This window comes from Stylophora pistillata, chromosome 3 (assembly GCF_964205215.1).
Source record: "Stylophora pistillata chromosome 3, jaStyPist1.2, whole genome shotgun sequence".
NCBI lineage: Eukaryota > Metazoa > Cnidaria > Anthozoa > Scleractinia > Pocilloporidae > Stylophora > Stylophora pistillata.
Window position 1 is genome coordinate 28,655,096 of NC_142521.1, and position 19,496 is coordinate 28,674,591.

The following is a 19,496-nucleotide window of genomic DNA, read 5'->3' on the forward strand; positions in this document are numbered from 1 at the left end:
TAAAATACTAGAAAACATTATTTTATTGGTTTAACCCATAATACGAGTAGAAATTCGGCTCTTCGCTCGGATTTATAACAGAACTCGCAAAATAATCGCGCGTATTACATATTATTAAAAACTGGATCATTGGATAATGCAATTCAAGACTTTTTATTGGCTTAGCCATCATGGTATATCAGCCAATATACCATAATCTACAAATATGGTACGCGTATGCGTCAGCTTAAAATCAAAAGGGAGCTAAAAAATCCGGTTTTTTTTATACAAAATAATGATTTCTTGGGGGCGTTTTTAATAAAACAATTATTCCACTCGCGCTTGTTGGATATGAGATGATTATAGCCAACTCGGCGCTACGCACCTCGTTGGCTATCTATCATCTCATATCCAACGCGCGCTCGTGGAATAATTGTTAAATACACCATCAAATAAGGTGTATTGATCATGTCCTCTGTCTCACCTTGCTGCTAAAGCAGAGGTAGTTTGGAGAGCAGTACAGTGTTCCCCATTCGTGAGCCTTTTCATGAGGACTCCACAATGTGCATTCACAATGACCATCAAGCTTCTCCTCTACAGGCAGCCGAAACAAGTTTCTGAAGATAAAACAAGTTGTCTTAACAATGGCATACCTTCAGGGGAGGGGGCGGGTAGAAATGGGGGAGGGATTCCTTAGGTGCAAGCAACATACTTATGTAGCACCCCCCTCATAAATAAAACTCACACCTACCCCCTGCTGATTGACAACAATCTAACATTCATGTAAAAAAAAATGCCACAAAAAAATTCGTTTTCCTAATTTACCTGTAAAATTCACTCTGTGCTCTGGCATCCAAATCTCTCTTCAGAGAAGGTACTTTTTTCACTTGTTTTCCTCTATTTCTATGATTGGCCAATTAAAATATAACAACTGTTTAATACATACATGCCTGGCCAAGACTAGCAGTATAGCAGTTAATGACTAAACATTCATTTACATGTATTATAACCAAACGCACTCAGTTGATGACATCATTAGGAATTTTTAGTGTATCTATTCAAGTACACAAATTTGAACCTTTACAGAATTTCAGGAAAAAAGGTGACAACATGAGTACATACTTGTGTGCACTTGTGCATGTATTGACAAATAATAAAAAATCAAGTGTGAGGGTCACACTTGATGTCACAAGCAGTGCCGTAAAAGCCATATGGCCCAACAAGCTCTCTGATTTAGTGTGTTGATACTAACATATTCCTTTCTTGACCCTGATATTTTGACCTCACTGTGCTCAATTTGTATGTCATGACTCCAAACCAAAAGATGACAACATGAGCTCATACTGTATCCAGTGGCACAGCACACAACGTGTCAGTGTACTGTGGCACAGATATGTGTATGCCCATATGTAACAAGCACAAAAAAGAAGATTGCTATGCCTTTTGAAAAGCTCAGCCGAGCTTCACCCTTTTATGCTGAGTCATTCATGGATATTTAAGGGTTAAGCCACTAAAAAAAGCTTTTGTTCATGTGCAAGCTTAATGAAACATCAATTCTCAAATAGCAACAACTGATGATCAAAATATTACAGAATGATGAAAGGTGGTCTCCTTTAATCTGGCTTACAGCATCTCCCACAGTAATGATCTGTGTGTTACATAAAATTAATTGGCTGGACCCAGTTGGATAGATAACACTATCCAACCAATGAATAGCCATTTAACGAATAAGTGTTAACAAAAGTATAACAGGCTATCCACTAGATGGAGATTTATCTCATGGACAGCGTTATTTACCCTTCACATGGCCTGAGTTCCTTGTGTACAACTTGCACCTCAAATTCTAAGCGTAAACATTTGCAGACCAGTTTGATTTTAATTTTCTTTTGTTTCAGACAAAGGTAACACATAAAAATTGGTTTGAGGAATTCAAACACCAAGAAAAACGTTTTGCCAAGATAAAATGTCATATGAAGTGTTAGTTTTGATGAACAATCCAAAGCAATGGGAACAAAACATTTAGTTACTTACTTTGTGAGTAAAGGTAATGTCTTGTCCTCCTCGTAACCTTCTTCTGACAGCAACCTACATGTATGAAAAAGACAACGTAAGAAATGAAAATAACTCTAATATATCATTAACAATAAATCATAGACTGTCAAACGCAAAAGGTTACAGCAAGTAGATCCTCTCTTGCATACAAAAGCACAAGTATGCAATGCTAAAAAGAATTCAAAAGCAGTTAACACAATAATCATTTTAAACAATTACCTTTCCCCCAATCACTATCACCTGTCTAGTTTAAATTTTGAATCAAATGATACCTAGCAAAATTGAACCATGTCATTATGCAAAAAGTTCTTGAGCTTCAAATTTTTCTCTCAGCTCTTGCTGAATAAATTCTTCTAACTTGTGAATCATTCAGAAAAAGACAAACTGCCTCCAGACCAGAATGTATAATATACAAATCATGTTTGTTTATAAGTGGAAATGCATAAACTAACCCTGAAGGACACATCATCCTTCATGTAAGCCTCATGGTGTACTTTAAAAAAATATATTTTACTTTAAATGATTTCTTACTGTCGCATGGCCAGATTAGCAAGCTGCTCCATGAGACCAAATGTTTCTGTTATATGAAGCAACAACGAGAAGCAAAACTGCAAAAAAATATGAATTGAAATTTTACAGTGAGGCCCACAACCACAGCTTGTAACATAAACTGATTTACAAAAGGCCTTCAAGGGGATGTCCTGGAAGAAGCCCACTAAGCTTTCCCCTGAACAAATTTTTATCACATTTCAGCTGCTTTATTTTTCTGTAGAGCTGTAATCGGATGGTGTAATTGGACAGTTGGCTGTAATCGTGTACCATCCTATAATTGGACAGTTAAAGCAGCCAATCGTTCTAAGTCCACTTAGCTAAATCCACCAATCACAGAATTTATCACAATGACCATAGCAACAACCACCTCTCCTAAAACAACTGGGGAATTTCCAAAATGGAGGAATTTTTTATTTCAGTAAGACATTGTCTCAACCAGAGATATTTCCTAGATGTATTTTTTTTTTGTTTTGGAAATGGTAGTGATCATGATTAATCGGTAACAGGACTTTGTGTCGTCCAATTTGTTCTGTAATCATACTCATGATTGATAAATGGATTACAGATCAAATTGGACTCCACTCTGTCCCATAACCATTGTCAATAACTCATTGCTTTCTTGTTCCTTTTTTTACTTCTTTCATTTGCCATCATGATTGCTTTGGTTTTCATTTCAAAACACTGCATCAAAAATGCATTCAAACAACAGAGCACCCTTTTTTAACATGAAACTGAAGATACTCACCTCTCCTTCCCTTGTTGTGACTTTGACTCCATCAGTAAATAGGACACTACTACTTCTCTCTAGAGACTGAAAAATTGAGTTTTCCATCAAAATACACGTATGGGAGAAATTCTGGTTTTTAATCAAAATCTACTTTACGTTTTTGTAATAACCTAATTTATTAAAACTTTGATCCATACAACCATGCGTGCACTCGTGCATGTATTGAAAAATAATAAAAAATCAAGTGTGAGGGTCACGCTTGATGGCACAAGCAGGGTTGTAAAAGCCATATGGCCCAACAAGCTCTCTGATTTAGTATGTTGAAGCTAAAATATTCCCTTCTTGGCCCTGATATTTTGACCTCACTGTGCTCAATTTGTACATCATGACTCCAAATCAAATATTTTACCACTCGGTCCACCCACTCATACAGTAAATTAAAGTAAATAATATACAGTTCATGGCAAGATCACATCAGTTGGCCCCCCTGTCCCACCCCCTCTAGGGTATAATTCATCCAACATTTCAGAGAAAGTCTCTTTACCTGGTAGGAGGGGTTGAGGTTGGATTTCATTTACCTTTCCTTCAGGGGTTGAATTATGAAAACTGTACCTGGTATTACTTTATCATAATTATACCAACAAGAGTCAGTTACAAACTGTACACTCTACATATTAATTATTAGTATAATTTCAGAGCTGAACAAAGAGTTTCCCGCATTCTGATCGGTCGAGCGGTTCCTTATATGACGCTATATAAACCGCTCCGTGCAGTTTATATGAAATGTTAAACTAAAATGTCAATAAATGTTACTAAAATGTTATGATTTTAGAAATTTCTTTGTTGTTCAGCTCTTAAATTATACTAAAACAATTATTCGCCTCAGCTTCGGTGAATATTGTCGAATAATCCCCTTGACTTCATATCGGGGATTATTCGATGATATTCACCTCACCTTCGGCAAATAATTGTAAAATATTATTACCACAACGTCCAACCATCTGATGACAAGCCTGGCCTCTTTTCCCATCAAAAATGAATAAAAACACATGTAGTTAACAGATAAATACAGCCAGCCTTGACGGGGAACCCTGCCTTTCCAGAAGCTACAGGAATAGTCTAAAAAAAAAGAAAGTTAAACCCTCAGTGGCAATTTACTTTAGATTATTAGTAACAACTTTATTTACAGAGGGTGACACATAATAGTTTGAGCTGAACAACTTGTGGCCCTCTGTCCTATAAGATCTTGTATAAGAGTTTAGGATAATCTACAAGCATGCAAATCTAAAACATATTCATCTAGAGTCAATTAATATATATATATATATATATATATATATATATATATATATTTAACAATTATTCCACGAGCACGCGTTGGATATGAGATGATAGATAGCCAACGAGGAGTTGGCTATAATCATCTCATATCCAACAAACGCGAGTAGAATAATTGTTTTATTAAAAAAAAAAACGCCCCTAAGATATTAGACAAATCTTCTCGACTTTATTTTGTAAGAAGAAACCAGATGTTACAATGTACAGATATTAGATTATGGTCTATTGGCTCATATACCATAATGGCTAAGCCAATAAAAAGTCTTGAATTACATTATCCAATGATCCAGTTTTTAATAAATATATATATATATATATATATACAAAAAAAATTTTTTTAAGGCAGAACTAACAAGACTAAATGGCATCTTTTCATTCCATTCCAGAGCTTTCCCCCCAAAAACTTGAAAAGTCGTGCCCCCTTCTGCTTGTCTGTTGCACCAGGGGCACATTAAGTTCTAGTTCTATAATCCCTGGCTCTGCTGCACTAGTCAGAATCTCTGGGTAGTGCAGTTAGTCTCTGTAATATATATATATATATATATATCTAAATATCAACTTGCACTAGAGATTTATTTTGCCCTTAAGCAGCAGCCAATTGAGCCACCAAAGAAGTAGTTCACTCCCATCTTCTATGTCTACCTCACAGATAAAAACTGCTCCCAACACAAACTTTGAAGAATATTAGGGTTACAAATTAGGATTCTAATCAGAGAATTTTTAGAAATACATTTGATAATAAAAATTAACGGTAAAAAACTACGACGTTTCGAAGTCTGCATGACCTCATTATCAAGTAAAATGTTAAAACTGATGTAAAATGTAGCTCAGAGATTATATACAAATAAAATGTGATAACTTCATTAGAATAATGAGCGTTCATTGTTATTGGTGTTTAGCATGTCAGATCGTGCAGTATATGTTTAAATAAATACTTTTGCACGTATTGAGTCAGACTGCGTGTTTAGCTTTGGTTTTTGTTCGCGAATGAGTAGTATTTCGTGAATTAGGCAGTCCATTTTTCCACGGCATTTCTTGAGAACAGAAAACATTTCCCCAAGGCCAGCGGACGCTACACCGTGGGCTTCCTTCAGATGCTTGCCAATGACAGAGGCTTTATGTTCTTCTATGCGTTGATGAAGATGGCGTGTGGTATAACCGATATAATCCGCATCGCACGAATCACATTTAAAAGTGTAAACAACGCATTGGTGGTTAATTGAAGCGGGCTTCTCTTCTTGTATCTTGAGCTTTCCCTCGATCTTACGACTCGTGAAAACTGGTTGTAGGAACTGACCGGAATCGGAACTGACCGGATCGGAACTGACCTACAACCAGTTTTCACGAGTCGTAAGATCGAGGGAAAGCTCAAGATACAAGAAGAGAAGCCCGCTTTAATTAACCACCAATGCGTTGTTTACACTTTTAAATGTGATTCGTGCGATGCGGATTATATCGGTTATACCACACGCCATCTTCATCAACGCATAGAAGAACATAAAGCCTCTGTCATTGGCAAGCATCTGAAGGAAGCCCACGGTGTAGCGTCCGCTGGCCTGGGGGAAATGTTTTCCGTTCTCAAGAAATGCCGCGGAAAAATGGACTGCCTAATTCACGAAATGCTATTCATTCGCGAACAAAAGCTAAACACGCAGTCTGACTCAATACGTGCAAAAGTATTTATTTAAACATATACTGCACGATCTGACATGCTAAACACCAATAACAATGAACGCTCATTATTCTAATGAAGTTATCACATTTTATTTATATATAATCTCTGAGCTACATTTTACATCAGTTTTAACATTTTACTTGATAATGAGGTCATGCAGACTTCGAAACGTCGTAGTTTTTTACCGTTAATTTTTATTATCAAACAAATTAGGATGCCTGCTATAATTGTAGAGTAACTTCTGATCAGACTGTAATCAATTAACTTGGACACTGACAAAATATCTAAGTTCCTTCCAAAATATACAACATGACCCAACTTCAAACATTTCATCATTGACAGTTTTTTTCTTATCCCCTATAACATTTTACTAAAAATAAAATGATTTATTAGGCTTACAGTTAACAAGTTTTTCCTCAGCTGGGATGTTAAAGATCCTATGAAATCTTACTGTGGCTGACTTAAATCTGTTGGTTTCTGTTTCTGCCGCAACATCTTGATCTACAGTTGCATTCGCCACAAGACTTTCAATCTTTGCCTTCACAAACTCTCTGATGTCCTCTTCACTTTCAATAGTTTCTGTCAAATAGAACAAAAAATTGTTAGGGTTGATTTACATGATCATGTATCTTGAAAAAGAAAACCAAATGCACTGTTTTTAGTGAAATACTCATCAGTCATTTCATGTTACATGCAAGCCCAGTTATGGAGTAAAGAGAATTAAGATATTAGGGCTACATGCACAAGGAAAATGAATTCATAAATAGATAGTGGGACACTGGTATTGGAGAAAGAATTGAAGGGTGGGAGATTAAATTAAATGGAAAAAATGAAATATTAATTGGTATTCACTGAATGGCATGGAAATTTTGTGAGAAGAATTATTGTAATTTACAGATTGGGAACTTTTGTGTTTTGTAGTCTAAACATTTTTTTGCATGTTCAATTGACTGAACTTCCACCAAAAGCTATTTTATGCAAATTTTGGTATGAGAAATGAGACCTTCACAAGGATGGAAATAATGTAAAAATTTCAAGTCCTTCCATTTTTCATTATGATACTGTATGGACGAGAGCTACAGTCAGCATCAAAATTAGTTGACACATGATGTTTGAAGAGTTCTGTTTCTGTGAAGAATAACAGTCTTGTTTCTACCAGACTATAAATCATTAACAGACCCCCTTCCGTGTTCAATATTGGCTTAAAGTTCATTGAAGCACAGTAAAACATTTTGCTTTGTTTTTTTTTTGGAGGGGGGGGGGGGAGGGGAAACCAGGTTAACTTAACAAGGGTAAAATAGATAAAACTAACAATTTGGTCACCAATTATAGCTAATTATGATAAAAGTTTCATAAAGTGACAAGTGGGTCAAAGTTCTATAATTAAAGTGAGGGCGGAAAAATTTTCCTCTTCAATCAATTTCAGTTCAAGACAAGTCTTTTGTCCCTCTGTGCTTTGACTTAACAATTTAGTTGGCCCTTTAGAAACAAATGGCTAATGAAACACCAGCCACTGGCGCATCCAGAGGAGAGGTGAAAAGTATGCGGCTGTTTATACTACAACCTACCTAATGTCCCTAGCAAATGTTTTGTTAACCAGTTCCAATCCTCCTCAATCTCTTGGAATGATGCTGCACTAGCAATCACTAAAAACATACAATACAGCACCTATTTAAGCTAATATCATGGTTTTATCAAACGAGTTGATAACTTCAGCTTAATGAACAATTGTCAGTTTACACAATCAACCCAGTTGCTAAAAACATAAATTGGTCACCATAAAGAGTTTCAAAGCTGACATTTTGAGCATTAGCCCTTCATCAGAGCATCAGTTTCTTTAGAAACTCACCCCCCTTACTTATCTAAGATGCCTTCCACATGCGCTTACATGTCGGCTGAATACCAGGACAATTTCAATGCTGGCTACGGCCAAGTTCTTAGAGGATAGTTTTAACATTTTGGGGTGTGCAGTTTTACCACTGATGAGTTGTAGAAAAGATCAGGTCAGGAACCCATTCAAATACAGATCAAGCAAGCTTTGAGATGGAGTCCTCAAGGAAAATGGAAAAACACCTGTTGGCAACATGTTTTGGCTGCGATAAAGAATTATAGCCACACCCAGCCCACACTCCAAAGGGCAGTGCAGGACAGAAAGAGATGGAAGAGGGAATTAAGTCTATGCTCCAAGAGAAGCCCAGGCCAGGATTAGTTTTCCAGCTCTAATTTTTGGTACTTTGTGAGATTTGAACCAAACAACCTAGTCTATGTGTAATACTTCTGCTGATATTTCACTGGCTCCTGGCTAGTTCAAGTGCGATATAATTTTCTTCCTTTCAATTCATGTGTGATGCAACTTGTTTACATTACATTCATGTATGTGTATGGTTGAAAATGAATTCCTGGTAAAATGGACTTTGTTGTTTTCTTTATCCCCAGCAAATTAGCAAGTCCTTCACCCAAAGACCTGTGACAGAGATTAACATCTACTATCTCCTTACAGTATGACTGCTGATTCAGGTATTCAGGTCATGGGAATGAAGAAAATGATCATCAACTAAACAGCTTAAAGAGGTTAATGGACAATACATCAATTACTCTTGTTGCTATCACAGGACACATACAGAGAAACAGTCTGAAAGTATGTGATGCTGGGTTGTTCAGTTTGCTGTTCTTTTCAACAGTAAATAATGAGCAGGAAGTTTTGAAACTGCCAGGATTCATATTCCCGTGACCTACATTTTTATACCAATGGTATATACTGCACAGCAGAATGTGAGCCATGTTGATACATGCAAGTACATGAACAAACACATGTAACCAAACATAAATAAATCATCTCCTTGAAGGAAAATCCCTAATTAGAAAATTGATAAGGAAAAAGAACTCACCATAACTAATGTCGGAACTTGGCAGTTGTAAAAGTATGCGAAATGGTGCAGGCTAAATGAAAAGCAACATTTAACATCAGCTTCAAATTTCGTATTTACTGTTTTATAAAGATTGGGGTTAATATCATACGCGAAAATAAAAAGCTGAAATTGACATAATTATGACAAGATGCACTGTTCGATCGAGGAAAGAAACCCACCTTTGTGTCGAGAACATTATCTAACGTTCCGATCAGAAGCGAAGTCAAACCACCTCCACCGTGGCCTTTTCGTCGTTGAAGCACAAAGTAAGGGTTGGCTCTCTCAGTTACCCTAAAAAGTAGAATGAAACACGCAACAGTGAATCGAATGATAGTTTTGAAGCTAACATTCCTGCGATCATGAAGTCTGGTGTTTAATTACCAAAGAGCATTTGCCAGAAGAACTTCTTCGGGTTTTATCCACATTTTTGTCACGCGCTTCGATCAATTCTAAAAAAATTGATCATCATTTGGAGAGAGACTTTCTTTCCTCATCCAATCGATTCAACTATTCAAAACAAAGCTTTTGGTGTTGTGAGCGTGCTCTCATTGAGCAACTGCTGACGACTGTCTCCAGAAAGCCCTTCGATTCTCGTGCCAAGGCCCCGTCGGCTAAGAGATGAGAAAAGAGGAATGGAGATGAGAATGTTGTCTCCCTTGCTCGGCCATGTAGTATTTCCGCTTTTCAGTGTTGTGTTCTTCGTGAGCATTTTATTAGCTGGAATGGGAACTGAAGAACCCAGTTCTGTGGCTTTGTTGGAGAACAAACTCAATGAAAAAATTCAAGATATTTACGAAGAACTCAACATCCGAATAAGGAAATCTGATGGTTTATTGTCATATTTGAAACAGACAATTGAAAATTACTCTTTGAAGCGAAAGTTCGCTCGCGTGGTAATTCAAGGGAGTGTTGGGAACAATTTGTATTTCCCCGAAATTCTTGAAGATGGTACTTACCGTGTTGAGATTGATATGCTATTTGAACAGGACTCAAACAATGTAACTTTGCCCGGGTTTGTTGGAGAAAACCGTTATCCTCAAGTTATGGTGGAGGTTGTTGCAGACGAAGGCGTTTCCTCTCAACAGTATGTGAAGCTGAAAGTGACAAGGTTGCCGGAAGGTTTGAGAGACGAAGATCAAACTGTTTTTTTCGAATTTGACGATGTAAGTGGAGAGTATTATCTAAAGAATAGCGAGTATTTGAACGATTTGCCATCTATTAAAGATGAAATTAAGGGTGGAATCTTTGGAGAGAAAGAGATCACCACCGGAGGTGTTTTTGCCAGTTTTCAGGGAAGAAAACCATTTAGAGCCTTCAAAACTGAGAGAAAACAATTGATCATAGATGAAGAAACAATTGATTACCAGTTGCTAATGGACAAAGTTGCTGCCATTAAAGTGAAATGGCCAGAGGTCTCCACGGTCTGGGAGACTAGAGAAAGACTATGGCCCCCTTTTGAAGTATGTAAGGAAATTACATGTGGTGGCATCCATGTGATTCCAAAGTCAAGCCACAAAAGTACCTCTACAACCCAGTGGAAGTACACGTTTGCCATAGCAGAACAAAGGTTAGCTCACTTGTTTACTCCTATTCAAAGAGCATGTTATCTCATTCTGAAACAGTTGAAAAGAAAATACTTCAGCCAGGTCTCTCTCAGTGAAGGTCAAGTAATTATTCCCTCCGGAATAAGCACACATCATTTGAAGACTGTGATGTTTTGGACAAGTGAGAGGACCGAGCCAAGTGAGTGGGAAACTGACCCTGGAAAATGTCTCTCCCTCCTTATCCAAACCCTTGTCGATTTTCTCCAAGCTAAACATTGTCCAAATTACTTTGTCCCTGAAGTCAATCTCTTTGAACGACTATGGATGGATGAAAGCAAGTTTCTATTTGTGAAGGATGATAACCAGCTAAGGGATGCAAGAATTCAAGGTGTTCTTGAACTTGTTCTTCAAGTACAGGTGCATCTTGAGGATTATTTAACAAGTGAGCTTTTGCAAACTGTTGATGAAGATCATGAAAGGACAGAATCAAATGCTAAATTTGCAGAAAAAGATTTCTTTTCTGGTTTTAAATTTGAAATGGCAAAACAACTTGCTTCGCTAGATTCTCTGTTCACTGATTTGCATGACTTCCGTGAAAGTAAACAAGAAGAAAAAGCAAAGAAGGATGAATTATAGAAACACAGTGGATAGAACAGTTGGTAGATTCTGCCAACCCAATTACCATCTAAAAGTGGATTAATGGTCAACAAGTCAGCAAGATGAATGGACTACCATCTGTAAACTTTGACTTTGGTGAATGCCATAGACTCTGTTACACAAACTTTGACAAAACAGATGGACTTAAGCCCACAAGTGAGACAATTAAAAATGGCATATAAATGGGAACCCAATGATATGCTAAATGAAATACAACTTAAAAATCAATCAAATGTAAAATATTTTTAAATTGATGCATTATTAATATTAAATTATGTAATCTACATAATAAATATTTAGTAAGTAAATGTAACATTGTACAAGCTTGCTGGAATTGTAGTAACTGTGTGTATTTGCTGCAAATATGTGCTGATATAATAGGTGTTAGGACTTGCAGGAAAAAATCCATTCTAGATGAATGAATCACAGGTCCGTCATCTTATATTAAAAAAGTTAAGGTTTCATGTTAGCAACTGGTTGTAAAGTACAGTGGTGGGGGTGGGGGGTGGTGAAAACAGGAAGTGGGTCACACAATTATAAACTCCCTAAAAGGGGGGGTTATTTGCAAAATTCTGTGTGGAAACTGGCTTGCTGTTACTCAAATAATTATTTTTAGTGCATAACTTTCTTGTGATGGTTGATTATTTTGTATCTGAATGTCAGTGATCAATGGATTGTTGTTTATAAAAGTCACAATCTGTTATTTTTTGACTGGTGCCAGTTGGTGTCTGCACAGTAACGCTGTTCTATGGAATCTGCAATCATATCAGCACAGCAGAGCATTAGCTGTACTGTTCTGGGTTTAATCTGCATGTTCTGTTTTAATGAAACATTGATTTACACCAAGGAATTCCAGAGGTTTAAGTTTAAGTTTAAGTTTAATTCATTTGCCACAGGAATGGCAGGAGAAAGGAACAGAACTTTCGTTCCAATTGACACCTAACCCCTTTTTTACCCACCCGTCCCACCCAAGGGAGGACATCCATCACACAGTTATCTCGTGTGTGGGAAATTAACGTCTCCTACCCCAAACCTGCAGGAGACGGGACCTCCATTTATCGTCCCTATCCGAGAAGACTTGAAAGTCAAACCATTTGCAGATATTATTACAAAGGCAGCACTTTCTTGTCAGTGAATTGAAGACCCTGAGTGTTGGTCCGGCCGGATTTGAACTCACGACCTCCCGCACAACAGTCCGGCGCTCTGCCAATTGAGCTAACCGGTGAATAATTTGATCTAAAGTGGGCTCTGCCAATTGAGCTAACCGGTGAACAATTTGATCTAAAGTGGGCTCCCTGTGGAGTAGAATACTAGGAAAGAGGAATCATACCATGAGTTCATGGCCATTCTGATGGGGTCCAGTCCTTCTCCTTTCTCAAGATATGCCCAATCCATTTCCACATCTCTGCATCCTCTTGTGCGGTTATTTCCCATTAAGTTCCTCGTTTCTGACAACAGTTCAGACAGTTTGACCACATTGAAAGATGCCAAGTATTTGTTAGAGTCTTCTATTTGCAAAAGTTTGTTAAGTCTTATCTTGGAGAGCAGAGGTTTTGTGGAGTTCCAGGTTTCCAACCGATATCGGAGTACTGATTTGAAAACTTAGAAATATCCTCAGCTTTGTCCTGAGGGAAAATAACTGTGTTAAAACCACAACATCCCTTTCCTCCTTTAAAAGGAACTATTCAAAGATGGCTTTCTCTAAGCACATAGACATATAATTTTAAATACTGACTCGTACATAACAACTTCTCACATAAATATTTTGTTATATATTTTTATCCTACATTAGTATTGGATTGTTATTGTTATTATTTTTCTTTTTTTTTTTCATTTTTAGCAGGGCTAAAAATTACTCCTCAAAATGAAAATTAGTCTGTGTAATTCTGGTTTACCTTGTCTAAATTAAGTGTTGTTGTCGAGTTCATCCTCGGTGTAAAAACCTGTGAAGCTCACGAGTGACGTAAAACAAAGACGACAAAACTTTATAAGCAATAGCGTACAGCAAAACAAAACCTCATGAAACAAAAAAAAACCTCGTCAAGTTTTTACACCGAGGATGACCCTGTCATTGTTGTTGCTCCTCAATTCGCTTTTGTCACGCGCCGCCATTGTGACATCAGAACAAGGTCAAGAAAGCAGTGGACCAATCCGCCGAAATGCTGCATAGTCACGATGGTAAACAGCGATTATTGTAGCGTGAAAAATTGTCGCTACAATTCGTCTTCGAACAAAAGGACCAAAAGAGTTTCATTACATAAAATCCCAACACAGAGTAATCTGAAAACTATCTGGAAATGAAAGAGGGAGCACTTACAAGAGAGGGTTGTTTCAGAAGGCGTTAGATTGATTGCGTCTGAGTACCTGTCTTTAATGGAAATGGACATCTTATGGAACTATGTAAATTGATTTTGCAAATCCTTTCAGTGTCTTGATTCAGGTCAGGTCACCTTCAGGAATCTTCAGGATCATAAAATCAACTTTAGCTATTGTCTACTACTCCCCAGCAACAAGTTCCAACTTCACCCTAGTAAATGTAATAAGCTTAGGATAACCTTTGCACGCTCTCCGACAAAAGATGAACTTGTGGAAATCGCCGGCTGTAAAATTCATACAGTACAAGTAGTTAAGTTATTGGGCGTTTATATTCAAGAAGAACTTAAGTGGAATTCTCACGTGAGAGAAATGACGAAAAAACTGAGCTGGCAAACGCCAGTATTTTTTAGCGTAACTAAAGCGCGCCAAAGTTCCACTTGAAGACCTAGTTCAGTTCTATGTTGCCTGCATCCAATCTGTTTTACTTTATGGCTGCCAGGTTTTTCATTTTAGTCTTCCACAATATCTAACCTTCAGTTTAGAAAGAATACAGAAACGTGCTCTTTGGATAATTTTCGGTTACGAAGTGCATTACTCAGATGCCCTGGCACGTTCAGGCTTCCTTACGTTAGAGTAAAGCAGGACAGAACTATGTAAACAACTTTTTAAACAAAATTGTAGATAATCCCCTTGATGTTCTGCACCTGACGCGGATGTCGTTACACATGTCGTGACGTCGCGTCACGATTATGTTCGCAATGTATTGTGGTTAAAAAAAGGAATGGGCACGCCTTCAAGATGGCGTGGTAATGTTGTTGTTATTTAATGTTGTTTTTTTGGAAACGAGCCTTTATTCTGTCTCGAATGATTGAGCGAACCGCGAACTGCGAGAACAACAACAGATTGTTAAAATTTGAATATTCTACATGCACCCTCTTATTCCTTTCAATGAGAGACCAACTAAGGACCTCAGGAACGCTAAACCATACCGTGTAAAGCCATGTAAGACCAATAGGTGTCGTGACACTTTCATTAACAAATGTGCAGTTCTCTTTTAGCAATTCAACTGCACTGATGTCTAAATTTTTTGTATTTGTAGTCATATTCGTAGGATTCTTATCGTAGTCGTAGTCGTAGTCGTAGGATTCTTATTGTAACCATGTAAGTAAAATTTTAATTATATTTATAAAATCTCTCCTTCTATACACTGTAAATCTTAGAAATTCAGCCCATGCTGCTATTAAGGTATTGAATAAACCATTCTTCTTCTTCTTCTTCTTCTTCTTCTTCTTCTTCTATGGGATGATAATTCAACTGTGTAATGCACCACCTTCCCTTTGGGAGATATTTATGATGAATATAAATCAAATGTGTTTCGAATTTTCATTCAATTTAGCTGATGCAATTAAATTCTATTACACGAAACTCTTTACACATGCACTGTAAATAGGAATGACATCATGTGAAGAAATGGCTCACTATTCTGAAATACTGGAGCTGCTTTGACAAACATAGCTGCGTGAATAATAATTAACTAATACACGTCTGTATCTTTGTAGCAAGAGACAGCTAGTTCTATATTCTGCGCAGGGGTCCTTGTTTTTCATGAACATTTAATCATTCTGGAAATTTATTTGTATAATAATAATATAATAATGATAATAATTTAATATTTATATTGCGCAAATTAACATGTGAATATGATCAAATGCGCATCACAACACTTTTCGGGGGACTTTGGCCGGACTGCATCAGCAGTTTACAAACAATCGAAAGAAACTTATTTGAAGATGCCCCCTCCCCCTCAATCCCAGTAAACAGGCCAGAGCACATCACAGTAATCTCGTGAGAGGGTTTTTTAACGTCCCCTGCCTAACCAAATTAGCTAATTAGTAGATGCAGGAGACGGGACCTACGGTTTATTCATCCTAATCCGAGAAGAGTAGAATGTCTGTCCATTTCTTGATATTATAGAAGGTAGTGCATACTCCTCAGTTATTTTAAGACCTTGAGTGTTGGTCCGGCCGGGGTTCGAACCATCGACCTCGACCTCCCGCACAACAGTCCAGTGCTCTAACCAATTGAGATAACCGGGTGGCGGTTATAATGGTAGTGACGAAAACGAAGACCCCCAAAACGCAGACCTCCCTACTAAAACGAAGACTCCCCTACCAAAACGCCGGAAGACGCCCTACCAAAACGAAGACCCATTACCAAAACGAAGACCCATTAACAAAACGAAGACCCCCTACCAAAACGAAGACCCATTACCAAACCGAAGACCCATTAATAAATTCGTTATGTCCATGAAACACAACGAAAACGAAGATCCTTACGGAAATCTTGAATTCTGAATTTGGCGCGTCTGTAATTTATTTCGGAATATTTCAACAGTAGAGCCCTATGGAGCTTTAAATGGGGTTTTGCTAAAAGCAGACCCGCGGCCCACGGCCCACGACGGCCCAGCGGCCTGGCAGCCCGAAGGCCCAACAGCCCGCAGCGGCTTGCGACCCGGAGGCCCGATAGCCCAGTACTGATTTTCCACAGTGTTTTTGTCCAGCTGTAAATCCACGCGCATGCACAGATCTGCATCAGGTTTGGACGTGCAAAATGGATGACAGTGAGCTTGAATTCGTATATCATTTAATCATTTGAATCCTTGTTTCTGTTTGTTGCATGTTGTTCAGAAAAAAAACGTTTTGATTCTCTGTTCAGTAGACTCTTTACAGAAACCGATAGCACAATGGAGGACTTTCATTATCGAACGCTGTAGGTTATTTTTACTGCTTTGAAAGTGAAAATATCATATCAAAAAAGGAAGAGAAAATATGAACCAAGGGCAAAATTGGAGCACAACACAAACAAAAAATTTGAATCTCTTGATGGCGAGGTTTGATATTTTCACTTTTCGCCGTGATCGAAAAGTACTCCTTTACACCCGAAATAATGTACCTTATTTCTTTGCCAAACCTCGAATAAGAAACTGCCTCCTCGATGTTCGACAGCGTAACGGAAAATCGATCGGTCGCCCGACTGAGACATAATACATACATACATACATACATACATACATACAGACATAGGTTAATTGACCACACCCCATAAGGGTTTTTCAGGGCTAATATCCACCCATCCCACCCCAAAGAAGGACATCCACCACACAGTAATCTCGTGCGTGGGAAATTAACGTCTCCGGCTATCCCTAACCCTTCAGGAGACGGGGCCTACGGTTTATTAGTCCTCATCCGAGAAGACCAGAATATCTATCCATTTCTTGTCATAGAAAGGTAGCAAATTCTCCTCAGTTATTTTAAGACCATGAGTATTGGTCCGGCCGAGGTTCGAACCCTCGACCTCCCTCACAACACAATCCGGCGCACTGACCAATTGAGCTATATTCTGCGCACCAGAAGCAGAGATCGCTTCTTGACCGCAGTGACAATGAGATTAGAATCGAGTAAGTACCACTAAGAGACTTACCCGAACACAGAGTTTCCTTAGTAATTTCCAAAAACTTTCAATGAACAGTTAAAAATCTGCTACTTGCTAAAATTGGTGCAAATTTACGAAGTGCCCAGGTTCGAATAATGGCCCACTGCCCTTGAGGACCAAAAATTTAATAAGCGCCCAAGGCGCTTACCATATTCGAATAAATACGGTACTTACATCGCCGGAAAGCAATGCTTGAGAACACGCTTTCCTTTTTGGGTGGAGTTCCTGTAAATAGATCGACATGTCTCTGTATAGAAAAGATTCGCAGTTCACACATTGCATTACTTATGATATTTTCACTTTCAACGTATGGTTTGAAAATAACTTTCATCGTTCGATAATGAAAGTCCTCTATTGTGCTATCGGTTTCTGTAAAGAGACTAATGAACAGAAAATCAAAACGTTTTTTTCTGAACAACATGCAACAAACCGAAACAGGGATTCAAACGATTAAATGGTATACGAATTCAAGCTCACTGTCATTCATTGGTCCGTGGACTGCGGGGCCGCGGGCCTGCTTTTAGCAAAACCATAACATGGAAAATGTAAGAATTGTTTAGTTAAAATCGATCTACACTTGTGCACGCAAATGTCCATCTTTCATCGCCATAGTAACATAGAAGATCTTCAGTTATAGCTTATCCCCACAATATACATGGAAATTTCCATAGATCTTCCACCAGCATGGTGAACTGTAAGATCTTCAGTTATAGCTTATCCACACAATGTGTATGGAAATTTCCATAGATCTTACATCAGCATGGTAAAATGTAAGATCTTGAGTTGTAGCTTATCCACACAATGTGTATGGAAATTTCCATATGATCCTACATCGACATGCATGGTAAAATGTAAGATCTTCAGTAATAGCTGATCCACACAATGTGCATGGACTGATTTCCATAGATACTCCATTGCTATGGTAAAATGTAAATGTAAGATCTTCAGTTTTAGCTGAACCCCACGATGTGCATGGAAATTACCTTAGGCCTTTTCATTAACACGGCAAAGGGTAAAGAGGCCTAAAGAATGTCTTCGTTGTAATCGATCCAGACGTGCATGGTAATTTCCTTGAGATCTTCCATTGACATGGTAAAATGTAAGACGTTCAGCGATAATCGATCCACACAATGTACATGAAAATTTCCATGGATATTCCAGGAACATGGCACAAAATGAAAGAATTTTTCAGTCATGATCGATCTAGACAATTGTATATGGAAATTTCCAAAGATCTTCTGAAGGATAAAATGACGTAAGATGTCGATCAGTTACAATCGATTCACACATGTGCATAGAAATTTCCATAGATCTTCAACTAACATGGCAAAATGTAAGATATTCAGCTATGATCGATCTAGACATGTGCATGGAGATTTCCATAGCCATTCACATGGTATAATGTAAGATGTTCGGCTATAATCGATCTACACATGTGCGTGGAAATTTCCATAGACCTTCCATAAACATGGTATAATGTAAAATGTTCGGCTATAATCGATGTAGACATGTGCGTGGAAATTTCCATAGACCTTCCATTGACACAGCAAAATTTAAGATGTACGGTTAAAATTGATCCTGACATGTGTATGGAGATTTCCATAGATCTTCTATTGACACGGCAAAATGTAAGATGTTCGGTAACGTTATAATCGATCCAGAAATGTGCATGGAAATTTCCAAAGATTTGCTTAAGTGACATGGTATAATGTAACATGATTTATCAAGTACTTTTGGATTAACATCTCAGCTATGGAAATGTCTGCATATACATTTGTAAAAAAGGTTCTCAGAAACAATACTGTCAAATGTGCCATATCCTATTTGGTATATCTAAAGTACGTGTGTATAAATTTCAGTAAATAGGTCTCAAGAGAAATTCTGTCTTTGTTGTAAAAGTTGTTTGAATCAGTTCAACTGTGGAGTGGTTTTATGGAATATTTAACTTTTTTTTCTTCAATATAGTTGATTGTCATAGTCAGAAATATACATTGTAGAGTACATGTTACCCAACATATACTGAAGTGACAAAGAAGGGATGATTACGAGTATGTGGCCTAAGTCCCCTATGAAAAATTAATAAAAAGAAATATCCAAAAAGCATCTTACATAAATCAAAACCACAAAGTATGTAAAGTTTAGTAATATCGTAAATGAACAAATTATCTCTAGACTTTTAAGATACCTTAAAATTGCCACTTTTTGGACACGTTAAAGTTGCCACTTTGAAGACACGTTAAAGTTGACACTTTTAA

The 19,496-nt window shown here is 37.6% G+C and overlaps 2 protein-coding genes across 2 annotated transcripts in view; one reads left to right on the forward strand and one right to left on the reverse strand.

Annotated features, from left to right (window-relative positions):
* Window positions 1-9,775, reverse strand: part of LOC111323845 (TBC1 domain family member 9) — a 25,451-nt gene extending 15,676 nt beyond the window's left edge. The window contains exons 1-11 of the mRNA XM_088752094.1: window positions 9,614-9,775; window positions 9,412-9,523; window positions 9,212-9,263; window positions 7,892-7,969; window positions 6,723-6,902; window positions 4,296-4,429; window positions 3,329-3,394; window positions 2,563-2,639; window positions 2,011-2,064; window positions 805-882; window positions 464-596 (exon numbers count right to left, since the gene is read on the reverse strand). Coding sequence (XP_088608220.1) covers window positions 464-596; window positions 805-882; window positions 2,011-2,064; window positions 2,563-2,639; window positions 3,329-3,394; window positions 4,296-4,429; window positions 6,723-6,902; window positions 7,892-7,969; window positions 9,212-9,263; window positions 9,412-9,523; window positions 9,614-9,657 — 1,008 coding nt within the window. The 5' untranslated portion in view covers window positions 9,658-9,775. The remainder of the gene's footprint in view (window positions 1-463; window positions 597-804; window positions 883-2,010; window positions 2,065-2,562; window positions 2,640-3,328; window positions 3,395-4,295; window positions 4,430-6,722; window positions 6,903-7,891; window positions 7,970-9,211; window positions 9,264-9,411; window positions 9,524-9,613) is intronic.
* An 85-nt stretch (window positions 9,776-9,860) lies between these two features.
* On the forward strand, window positions 9,861-12,144 carry LOC111323791 (cyclic GMP-AMP synthase-like receptor 2). Its single transcript, XM_022927225.2, has one exon. It carries the CDS (start codon window positions 9,865-9,867, stop codon window positions 11,410-11,412), a length of 1,548 nt encoding a protein of 515 aa, XP_022782960.2. The 5' UTR covers window positions 9,861-9,864; the 3' UTR covers window positions 11,413-12,144.
* Window positions 12,145-19,496: the final 7,352 nt, after the last annotated feature.